Source organism: Macaca nemestrina, chromosome 11 (genome assembly GCF_043159975.1).
Source record: "Macaca nemestrina isolate mMacNem1 chromosome 11, mMacNem.hap1, whole genome shotgun sequence".
Lineage (NCBI taxonomy): Eukaryota > Metazoa > Chordata > Mammalia > Primates > Cercopithecidae > Macaca > Macaca nemestrina.
Genome location: NC_092135.1, coordinates 59,775,330 through 59,788,182, shown reverse-complemented (window position 1 = coordinate 59,788,182; position 12,853 = coordinate 59,775,330). Strand labels below are relative to the sequence as shown.

General features: G+C 35.4%; 1 protein-coding gene across 20 annotated transcripts in view; it reads right to left on the bottom strand.

The window, feature by feature from the left end:
* Positions 1-12,853, bottom strand: part of LOC105483348 (solute carrier family 4 member 10) — a 452,662-nt gene that overhangs the window by 20,667 nt on the left and 419,142 nt on the right. For all 20 annotated transcript variants that reach the window (XM_011744188.2, XM_024793282.2, XM_011744189.3 and 17 more), the window contains 3 exons: positions 7,617-7,868; positions 6,319-6,387; positions 502-675 (listed from right to left, as the gene is read on the bottom strand). In XM_011744188.2, coding sequence (XP_011742490.1) covers positions 502-675; positions 6,319-6,387; positions 7,617-7,868 — 495 coding nt within the window. The remainder of the gene's footprint in view (positions 1-501; positions 676-6,318; positions 6,388-7,616; positions 7,869-12,853) is intronic.

The following is a 12,853-nucleotide window of genomic DNA, read 5'->3' as shown; positions in this document are numbered from 1 at the left end:
TTTAAAAAATATATATAACATGAATTTGACTATGTTTCCTTAAATACATGTAGTTAATAGTTTATACTATATTAAATTAACACTAGAACGTTTTTATCTATATTAATAATTACAAAATTTAGTCATTCAAATTCACTATAGTTTTTGAAGTATTTGAAACTTGCCTGAAACATTTAATACAACGTTATTTTAAAAATCCTCCTAATTTTTCACATTTGCTAGTATCTTTAATGTTAAATTTTGGAAGGATGCATTTTTCCATCCAGCTTCAATTAATTCAGACAATCACAAACATTCAGAGTGATAGAGACAAAAATAAGAATCACTGAAATTCATAGGCATTCTCAAACCCTATCTTAGTCAATATTTTTAGTGCCAAAAGTTATATTTTCCAATAATTGTTCAAAATGACTCAGTTGTTCCAATTTCAGTTCATGTGTTTGTTTCCAAAGAGATCAGCAAATCAGAGAAAGAGAAAAAGAGTTGACAGAAGTTTCATACCATCATGGGAAAGACAATAGCAGCTCTTGAAACTTTTATTATCCACAAAAGGCCAAGGCAACTCATCTGAATAATCGTGAAGAGATGCACTTTTCGAAGTGGTACATGCCTTAGGTATATAAAATCTGGTTGATGTTTTGCAGGCATCCAGAAGAGCTTTATCCTATCAAAGAACTAAAAGATTAAACAGACTAAATTGTTTTTAGGTGTAAGACAACAATAAAAGTAGGACAAGTTGATGTTTAATATGGTTCAAAATTTTAGGTTAAATGACATACCTGGATAACACTAAGTTGATACCTGGGCATCAGGACAATGGGATTGTTACGCTTACCCTCTGAAACACTACAATTTCAGTTTAATAATAGACCAACATTTTCTTGAATATGGAGACGGGTTACAATTTAGAAGAGTTTAAAAATAGAAAGCCAATGTTAAATATTGCTACCTTGAAGAGTGGAGCCCTGTGAAGCAAAACATAACTACCATCTTCTTTTTCCTTGCCACATCACAAACTCTTCCTTTATTTGCCCCTCAATATTGGGATTCCTGGACTTGCATTCTCTGTCTTCTTTTCTCCTGGAATAGTTCATCCATACCCATGGCTTTGACCTTCACATACTTGCTAATGATTCACAGACCTACATCTCTGCCTGAGCTCTCTCTTGGGTTCTAGACCCTTAACCAGCTGCTAAGTATGGTATTTTAACCTCCTTATTTTGACTCTGCTGTTTTGACTTTGCCCGCTTAATCCCCAACAAAAGTTTAGATGCTGTCTTTATGAACACAAACATCTTAACCATAAAGATTTAACCTAAATAAATTTTTGTTAATAAAGTATGTTCCAGAGCAAATTTTGTTAACTCTATTTTTTCTTGATTAACTTTATATGCAGCACTGTCATTTGTATATTTTCAGTTGTATTTTATTAAAATAACTTTCATCTCAATCAATGTTATTTCTGTTTCAATCTTGCCATAAAGATAGTACATAGTATTACATAAAACTATTGTTATAGTACTGCATACTATTATGTTACAGCTTTGACTTTGAGGGCTTTTTTTAATCAAGCAAACCAATTTTTCTCAATTTGAATTTTATAAATTAAATGCACACAGGAAGGTTAAATCTTTAATCACATTTTATTTATTAACAAATCATACTACATGATAGTTTTATTTTATGTAGATTGTTTGGTTTATTGTTCTTCGGCCAAGTTTTGCAGTTTTCAGTGTTTCCAACTAGAGGCGATTATTTAGAAAATAATGGTTTCAATCACTGTCAGTCACTGTTTTATTTCATGCCATCTCTACAGTAATATCTATTACACATTTTCAAAAAGTAATATTAGATTTTATTTTTTAACTAATTTATTTTAAAAACTGTAGGCAATTCTCATCAAATATGTCAAATTAATATGCAAAGGAACAGTTGTCCATTGAGTTAAAATGTTAGAGTCAAAACACCCTGTTTTACCAGGACCTGCTTGTATATATAGTAAGAATCTCAAACTCAACATAAACCTATCTTCCCTTCTGTGTTCTATGTCTTACGGCATGACACGGCCTTCCTTCCCTCAGTTATCTAAATAAGAATCGTACATACATTAGTTCAGTCCCCGACCATTCATTTATTCATATTTATTTATATATTCCAAAAACATTATTGAAACATTATATGCAGACTACTAAGTGTTGAACTCATTCCTGACTAATCTCTCTCCATTCTGTCCATGTATGTGTCATTAGGTTTTAAAATTTCTATTTCCTAAATATTATTTAAACTTAAAAGTCATTAAATAAACAAAAACTTGGTGCATGGTAGAGGTAGGAATAGGAAAGAAGTAAAATAAAATCTTCTGGCTTACAATGGAATATTTCCTTTTCTGTAGAACTAGTTTTTCCCAGCCACCATTTCTCCATTTGTGAAGCTATGTTATTGCATAAGTGTACTTCAGTGTGTGGGTGCTTCAATTGTTATTGTTTAAATGGCACATTTGCTTTACTTTGGATTCCTGAAGTGTTGGAATGAATATAGATGTGGGTATATATCTGAATACAGAAACAGCATTCATGAGAACACTGTGATCTGTTTTTTCTGCCATGTTTCACAGTGAGAAGCTCAGATAATAAGTTTCTTAATATTGCCAAACAAGCAGGTAACATAGATTCCTTCAATAGGGTAAGAGAGTAACATGCTCCTGGAACTGTTGATATTCAGTATATGTTTAAATAATAATCATCATCATGACAAATGTATTCTGAGTTTTACATTTGGTTTTTATTATATCCTAGAATCAATATCACATTTCCCCACCCAGTTAGCTACAATTCCAAATAGGAATTTCAACTTCCTGGGCTTGGGGTCACTTACATTTTCACAAACCCTGTTTCTCAGTGTGAGACCCTGTTCGTCAACATGTGCCCCAGCTTGCTGTTTCATTTGTGTTCTTTAAAACTCATTATATTTAACTCATGGGCCTTTCATAATGTTTTCTTCAATTTTCATTTAAAAGATTCACATCCCAAATAACTCCAAAACTTGACATTCTTGTTTAATTCTAAACCTCATGGGTATAAAATCATGTGGAATTAGAGGGAAAAATCTGTTGAAACCTATCATCAAAATGATTTTACTTTGTTTCTTAAACTTCTGCTGCTGTATTTATGTGAGCCTGGGGCCTAATAATAAATACTTTTCACTTACAGATGAGATTAGTACTCATGGAACTTTTGCCAAAGGCAAAAAAAAAAAAAAAAAAAAGGAAAAAAGAAAAACAAATATAACAAAACCTCTTCAGTATTCTTCTCTAATGCCTTACAAAACCAATTCTATCAAACTACACTTTCCATACATGAAATTTTAAATGAGCAAATTAAATCTAATTTGAGTAAAATTAAAACACATAACATGGCTCAACCATCTCCCTCTCCCAGTTAATTGTTTCCCAGTGTCAGGATGAAGAGTCAGTCATACTATCAATTTTGGGTGTTCCGTGACCTGCAATGACTTCAAACTTAAGTTTGCCTCAGACTGGCACCCAGTACCGTCTTAAGGCCTAAGTGCTGCTGCTTCTTCCAAAGTCACAAGCTGGTTAGTTATTTGCTCAGGAACAGAGATCCTGTGCTGCCTGTCCTGCAGGTTAACTATCCTCTTACATGCTATGAACAGCAGTGAGTCTAGCTGTGTCACAGAAAAAGCCGCAATTTATTTTTGCTTTTCAGTTGACAAAATACTATATGATAAATAAGCCTCTAGTCTCTTTTTCAAGAACATTGGAGCGTTGGGCTAAATAATGTTAAATTATAAAACAAGATTATTCAAGGGACAATTTAAGTAGAAATCTATTAGTTTGCTAGGACCGTCCTAAAAAATTACCACAACTTGGTGGCTTAAATCAATAGAAATATATTCTTTCACACTTGTGGAGGCCAGAAGCCTAAAGCAAGATATTGGCAGGGCCACACTCCCTTTGAAGGTCTTAGGGGAGAAAACTTCCTTGCGCCTTCCAGCTCCAGGTGGCTCCTGGCACCCTTGATTAATGGCAGCAAAACTCTAATCGCTTTCTCCTTTTTTTTTTTTTTTTTTTTGTGAGACAGAGTCTCCCTCTGTCATCTAGGCTGGAGTGCAGTAGCGTGCTGGGTTGAAGTGATTCTCCTATCTCAACCTCCTGAGTAGTTGGGATTGCAGGCATGCGCCACCACACACATATAATTTTTGTATTTTTAGTAGAGACTAGGTTTTGCTGTGTTGGTCAGGCTGGTCTCAAACTCCTGACCTCAGGTGATCCACCCACTTTGGCCTCCCAAAGTGCTGGGATTAGAAGTGTGAGCCAACTATGCCTGGCCTTCCTACATCTTCATATGGCCTTCTTCCCTGTGTCTCTCTGTGTCCTCTCCTCTTCTTCTTCTTCTTTTTTTTTTTTTTTTTTTTTTTGAGACAGAGTCTTGCTCTGTTGCTCAGGCTGGAATGCAGTGGTGTGATTTCCGCTCACTGCAACCTCCACCTCCTGGGTTTAAGCAATTTTCCTGCTTCAGCCTCCCGAGTGGCTAGGACTATAGGCATCTGCCACCACGTCCAGCTAATTTTTATGTTTCCAGTAGAGATGGGGTTTCACCAGGTTGGCCAGGATGGTCTTGATCTCTTGACCTCATGATCCGCCCATCTTGGCTTCCCAAAGTGCTGGGATTACAGGCATGAGCCATACCACACCCAACCCCTCTCCTCTTCTTATAAGGACCACAGTCATTAGATTTAGGGCCCACCCTAAAACCATGATTATCTTATCTTCAAATCCGTATCTAATTACATAGGCAAATAGTCTATTTCCAAATAAGGTCACATTTTGAGACGCCAGGTGGACATAAATTTTCAGGAAACACTCACTATTCAACCAATAACAGTATCATAAAAGAAATATGTGGGAAGAATTTGCCTACAGCTTCTGTAAACATTTAGAATACACTTGTGGAGGTTCTAAAATGTGTCCACAAATCCTTTGATACTCTTCTCTTCAAGAGATAGAGTCTCCCTTTTCCCTTCACTTGGGTGCAAGCTGGACTTAGTGGATAGCCTCTAACAAATAGAAAACGTGGAAATGACCATGTATGACTTTGAAGACTAAATCAAAAAGCACTTTTCATCCTGTCTCTCTCATTCTCTTCTCCTTCTTTCTCCTCTCTCTCTTTCTCGCTCTCTTTCTTTCTTTCTCTCTCTCTTTCAAATTGCTCAGTCTGAAGGAGTTACATTCCATGTTTTGAAGACACACTAAGTATTCCATGGAGAGGCTACTGTGGCAAAAGACTGAGTCATCCTACCAACAGGTAGAAAGGAACTGATGCCCTCATGCCCACAGTTGTGGAATAGACATTTTGGAAGCAGATCCTCCAGCACTATCAAACCTTCAGATGCTGTGGACCTTGTCCACACCCTGACAGTGACCACATGGGACATCTTGAACCAGAACCATCTGGCTGATCTGTTGCCAAATTCATGCCTAAAATATTTATTTAACCAATACTTACTTAAATAATGTACAAAGTTCCCCTTATACTTGAAACTGCCTATATCTTTATTTTAGTCTAATTTTAAAATAATCCTATAAATATAACAGTAAAACAAACAAAACAAGGTGTAAAAACCCCAGGATATCACTATCTCAACAAATTGTTTTTATTTCTACACCTTCCTTTACAACCCATCTCAAACTCATGGCTTTATAAACCTATGGTCAGTAGTTTCTTACTGTGTATTATGTCATAAGCATTTTTGCCATGTTACTTTTGTAATTCCTAAAAGTACATTGGAACTTTAACTGATACAAAATTATCAATTTTCAGTGAATATACCATAGGTTACTTAATTATTTTATTGCTGTTAGAGAATTGGGTTGTTTCCAATATTATAACAGTATGTGTTAAAATGAACATCTTTGTACATAAAGATTTTTCCTATTCTTACCAACAGATGTCCATACACAAGATTAAAGTGTCAAATATTATAAATATTTGGATATGTATTGAAATATATTACTATGATTTTTCTAAAAATGCTGTAAAATCTAAGCCTCTTACAGTTTTAATATACTTACGATAAATAAAATACCATAAGTTTATGAACCTTAGATGCTGGAGAGTATCTTCTTTAACTTTTGTAACTCTTCAAACAAGTTTTGAAGAAAAACAAGTTTGAAGAAATTTAATTGTGGTCTAAAAGCTGTTCCTCAGGTGGCATCATTTTCTTAGCTGTCACATGACTTATCAGTAGATCTTAAGATAAGTCATCACAGATATGCCTGTAGTACTGTAAGTAATTTACCTGAATTCCCTTTAGAGATGAAGCACCCATATAAAGAAACACTCCATATAGCACTGGCATGGGAATAAACTGTAAAAGAACAATTGGAGAAAAGGTACAAATCATTTTCAAATATATTGTGGTTTTGCATTTATCAAAGAAAAAATGGAGAAAAAAGGCATTTTTGAGTAGAAACAGTATAGTACAGATTCAGAAGACATGGATTCAAGTTCCAGCTCTAGCACTGTTTAGCTGTGTAACCTTAGGGAAGTTACTTAAGCTCTCTGTGCCTTAGTTTCCAATATCTAAAAGGGGATGATAACAATAGGGCTGTTATAATTATTTAATAAGTCAAAATCTGTTTTTAAAAACCATGTAGTATATAATGAACAATAATACTATTATTATGCCACTTTAGAGACAATTTGAATTTTGTTTTACAAAGATAAGATATTTGGATTAAAGGTAAAGAAGGAAGCTAACATTTAGATGTGTTTCCTGCATTATGCCAGGTATTTGTAAATATATGGATTACTCAGATTTTCTCTTTTTATTGGAATAGTTCACCATCATCTTATGTCTATAAGATAATTACTTACATAACATAATTACTTACATAATTCTTGCAAAGGTACTTGTGTTAATGATCAAATATTAGTAAACTAGTAAATGATTAAATAATTTAATTAAAATGTCAAATTATTGGCAAATAAAATGTGTTGCAATTTATAGCACAATTAACACACCTTGGAAATATCTGGCAAAATTACATGACAAAATAATTACTAGTTAATCCCCTTTAAAATAGATTTCAAGTTTTCTGTGGGAAAAAAATCAGTATATGCAAAGATGATGTCCAGACAGTGGTTTCATAGAGCACTTAAAATGGACCAGGCTCATTCCTTCACCTCTATATTTTATTAATAGTAAGTAATATTAACTGCTAATATATTTATCCATTGACAAGAAAATAGAATCTTTATGAATGCCTGTAATGAATTCAGGTCACAAGTCAGTCAGAAACAATGAGTGACTTTTTCCCATAGCTTGATCACCATTTCAAAATTGTTACAATAATTTACTCATCAAATTTTACTTTGCCAGACTAAATTTTTATGTATTTAACGGTTTTAAAATATAGGACATAATTTCCCTCCCTTAGGTTATGAAGAATTATATAAACATGGTTAAGAAATTCATCACTTTCATCACATGCCACACAATATTTGCAAATTTATGGCTCAGATTCAAATGAAAATATTAAATTATGATAAATATATTCTTCTTTCTCTCAAGTTCATAAAGACAGATTTCGTTACCTTCAGAATACTGGTCATAAAGACTGATGAACCCATAAGAATAAAAATCATAAGCCCTGTAACCCTTTGCTCCCGAATGCCGAGAAATTTGGGTTGTTCTCCTGGAGCTGAACATTCTGATTCCAGTTTTAGGCTATTGACATGAGTGATGGAGAGGACTGTGGCAGCCACAAACCATGGCAGGCCCATGATGGAGCATACACCGAGCATGACAGCCACCATTAATAGGTCCAGATGGTACCCACAACCTTTCTGTTTAAAAAAGAAAGAAAGAGAGAAAGAAACTGTGTCAACAACAGGGCTAAGGATGGCCTGATTGCGAATAGAAACCACTTCCTGATGATACTCAACAAGCCCTTCATATCAGATCTCCTGGAGTAAACTCTTAAACTAACATTCAGTTTCCAATTGCCCTCTTTTGTCTCATTGGGTGACTTTTATTAGAAAAAAATAATATCATGGAGCCTAAGCTCCCCTGTATAGTCATTTTTTTCCTTAATATAGTGCTATCTTGTTCTAAATTGTTTAAGTTTCAACACTAGACAAATTAAGCCCCTCCTTAGAAATCACAGTTTTTTGTTTTCTATTTCCTCTGTTATGCTACTCCACTGTCAATAACCTCCAGGTGTTGCAAACTAAGTGCTTCCTAGGCCCAGGTAGGAAATGTAAAGGAGGAAAAATAGGTGCAGTGGGGTGTGTGGAAACTGCCCTCTTGCACAGACAGGGTGCTCTCGGAAGAGGGAAATCAAAGATCGGGAAGAGCACTCCCTCCATACCCTGTAGGAACCAAAAGTGTAGAGCCACAGAAGCAGCCAAAGGTTTGGCCTACTTTATGTTCCACCTTTCCTTTTTAATTTTTAGTGACTGCTTCATGAGAGGCAGTATAATAAAGTGGTTAAGAATATAAGTTCTGGAGTCAGACTGCCTGGAATGAAATGCTAGCTCAACCAATAAATCACTTAAGCTCTTGTGTCTCTTTTTCCCTATCTGAAAAATGATGATGATGATGACAGTAGAAGGCACCTCACTGGACCGTTGTGATAACTAAATTAGTTAATGTTGTAAATAATTTAGAATAATATCTGTTGAATAGAAAGCGACCAGAAAATGTTAGGTACTATTATATTCTAATGGTTAAGCAATAAATGTTTCTTTTGTACTCATTAGGTTTCAAGGCTCCTTAATAAAACTATTAATATGTTTCTTAAGAGCAGATAACTTACATAACTTCTCAGCATTTCCTCTTGTTTTTAGCACAATCATTGGCACACAATAAGCAATCAATAAAAGTTACAAATTGACGTTTTTGAAAATAAAATATGCATCAAACTTTTCAGAATCAAATTTAGTAAGTGTAATTTTAAAATAAATACAGCAGTTAAATTTATTATTATGATCATGAGCAGAAATTACCAATTCTTCTAGGAGAATAATAGTCTGATTTTTAGCGGTAGTTTTATATAACTTCAAGCAGTTTGCAGTTAATATGAAAGCTCTTATAGCCTGGAGTGTGAAACACACTGTTGCATATTTGTCATGGTAGTCTTTCTCTGTGATTTTGTTTTCTTAGTAACAAGATTCTTAAACTCAGTTGTACTTTCTTTCCTTTCTGCTCATCCCTTCCAAATTATAAAAGTGCAAGAGATGATAGTGAGGAGAAAATGAGAGTTATGTACCTAAGGACCTGTTCCTCCTATGTTGGCACCAAAGCAGTGGTACCCTTCATTGGCTCAGCTTACTGGGGCAATGCTACAATTCACCAAAATGTCTAACTCAATTTCCTGAATGAATATGACTCTGGAAACTTTTCTATGCAAGTAACTCAAGAAAGAATTTGATTAGTAAGAGCTGAAGAGTAGGAAGAGAAACTGCCTGGTGTCAGCATAATCAAAAAAGCATAGAAAAAAGCTTTGCCAGGACCGTAATATTGTACCTTGGCCTTTTGTAAAACATTTTGGAAGGTGTAATTCCGTAGAATAGAACTCAGATTTTGGTCCCTTTAAAGGACAACGTCTTAAGCAGCTTGAGAAGTGTTTTGTCCTAGCAACTCTGGAGGGAGAAGGATGTAGAACAGTGAAGGACCTCATACTTAAGCCTCTGCCTCTAAGGGAGTACAATGTGAATGCTGCTCCCTTGGAGTTGTTTTGCAAAATTGTGGTACTGCTAAGAGAAAACGAAAGATGTAAGAGGAGCTAGTGGCTGTGAGATGAACATCAGAGGAGGGCAGAAGACAGGGGGCCTTGAGAGTCAGGCTTGTACTTTTTAGCACACCTGGACTTTCTCAGAGTCCACATTCACTACAGATCAATAATATGAGGGAGACCTTCGTCATGATAGTGATTTCCAATAGCTCTTATTGAATGTTTAAAAAATATGATACAAATGTAAACAGTGGGATTCTGAATTGCAGGAAGTGGGCAAAATAATTCTTTCAGAGGAAATAATTTCTTTTCTAAATTCATAAAGCTAGCTTTGTAATGTATAAATATATAACAAAAACAAAAATATAATTTCCCCTAATTATGCTGTACAACAATGGGAGCATCTTGATTCAATGTAAACCAAAGGAAATAAATAAAGCACTTCTTGCTCTTCCCCTAACTAACCAGTATCCTTCTTGCCTTTCATTTAAAATGTCTTTAAAAACTTGGACTTTGTAACAAAATTATTAGCTGATAGGCATGCCAGCCAAAGAGAAGTACCCCTTTGTCAGAGAGAGAACTCTACACCTTCTAACATATTTCTGTAGATTTTTTTTCTCAAATAAAGACAGAGCTAGAGCTTTTATTCTCACATTCATCCATGAATCACAGGAAATGGACATATGGGAGGAAAAGGGAGCATAGCAACAGGTGATGCTACACCAGACCCCACTAAAACCAACATGCAGCAAGACAAGAGGCCAGCCAAGAGGACCATCTGATACCCAGATGCCACTGCTGAAAAAATTCATTTCAAAGCTTGGCAGCAATTTCCTGCATCTGTCAAGTTAACCACATAAAAGACTATAGATTGACATGAAGAACCAGGCTGACAAAGAGGGCAAAAAAGAACATATCAAATGCCATAATCATCAAGAGAATATGGTGCCAAATGAATGTTGCAAATGCATTCATTTACTCAAGTGATCCGGGATTGTATTGCTGTTTATTAAAAATGATGTCAAAAGAAGCCTGAACTGTCTACAGAAACATGTAGAAAAGCCCACAGTTGTATCTTAACAGAAACTTTCTTTTTTATAAGATTATATCTCTCTTTTCACATTTAGAGAATGTGCTTTAAAAAACCCAAGTAGATATTTTTAATGCTTTTCAAAGGGATTCAGTTAACTTATGCCTAATCCACTTCTCCAAGGGAGAAACAAACAAACAAACAAACAAACAAACAAACAAATGCTAGAGAGAGTATGGATTTATATGTACATTTATGTATAATATACATGATACTTCACATTCTCAAATTTTTATATTTGCCTCTTCTTTCACTCTGGAGCCATCCGAAGGATAACAGAATGCAATGAGTTCGAGTTTTACTAATTTTGAGCTCCCGCATTCTTTGGGAGTAGTAAGTCACCAATACAGTGCAACACAGCTTTATTGTGTACATAGTGACACTCATGAAATGATAAAAACAGTTTTTTTTTTTTTTGAGACAGAGTCTCACCCTGTCGCCCAGGCTGGAGTGCAATGGTGCAATCTCAACTCACTGCAACCTCTGTCTCCTGGATTCAAATGATCCTCCTGCCTCAGCCTCCCGAGTAGCTGGGATTACAGGTGCCCACCACCACGCCCAGCTAATGTTTGTATTTTTAGTAGATATGGGGTTTCACCATGTTGGCCAGGCTGGTCTCTTAACTCCTGACCTCGTGATCTGCCTGCCTCGACCTCCCAAAGTGCTGAGATTATGGCATGAACCACTGTGCCTGGCCAATAAAAACATTTTTATCAGCATGAGAAATATCGTCTAAAAGAAAACCAGCTACTAGTTCTGGCAATAGAGGTGAAGAAAAAGTAAAAAGATCTAAAATATGTTTGGGAGAGATAAAGAATGAAAAGAGGAATTCTGAGTTGATTTGGGTGTATGTAGACTTAGATACATGATGTGGAGTCTACCAAGTGTTTGATACACAAACTACAAAACATGATTCATTAAACAATTTCGGGGAATGCTCCAACTAAGGCAAAAATGGGTTTCTCAAAGTGAGAAAAGAAAATTAGTAAAAGCTGAAAATGCTTTCACAAGTGGTTAGCTTGTGGTCTGGTGATATACTCAAGAAACACATCTTTTAGTGAAAATGTGGTTCAAGTCAAAGCCAGGAGACTGCAAACATTTCAGTGAAGCGGGGAGAAGTACTATGGAACAAACCGTTACTCTGAGTAAATAACATTCTGAGAAGGTGATTTTGTTGTTGTTAACGGGAAACCCAGTAGCATCAGACCACACTCTACAGAAGCTTAAGGAGATAAGAGTTGTAGGCCCAATAGGGATTCAATGTAGACAAAATACATCTTCACTGGAAGAAATTTGCTTTTAAAGTATTCATATCTAAGGAGGAGGATGGAGAGTTCCGATTCGCAGTGGCCAAGAATGGGCTGACTCTTCTGCCTGTGGCCATATAGCAGAGTTTATGATTAGCCAGATTTGCTATATCACTTACTAAATCCAGAGTAGTAAGGGGCAAAAATATGAAACTTTTGACTACATAATCATTTCTTTGCACAATAAAACAGATTTAGTAATGTAGCCTTAGGTTTATTTCAGTGACAAAAATAGTTCTAGTTCTGCATTTAATTCTATAAATGCAAGTACTTGAAAGGACCACTTGAAGAATGCTTTATTACATTTTTGTTATTCCACAGTGTATGTGAAGGGGGAAATTAGTGTATTTGTCAATGTGGAGCTTTGGAAAGGCTGTGAATGTCAAGGGCTCATGAAGAACATGGAGTAAGAGCAAGTGCCATGTGATTTATAAGGTTGAGGGCCCAGGAAAGGGCAAAGATTCAGAATGGCCAGGAAGGTAATAACAATCTCAGCACACATTTCACTTCCACACTTTGTTTTAATATGATTCCACTTACAACAAGAAAAAAATGCTGCCTGAATCCATTTAACTGATGGCCCTTACAAAGGATAATTTTTTCAGTGGACTCACTAGAATTTCTGCCTAATTATGAAGGCTAAAAAAATCTTTTTTGAAAGGTAAATAATAATTACATGGCTTGCTTTCTCCCTAAAAC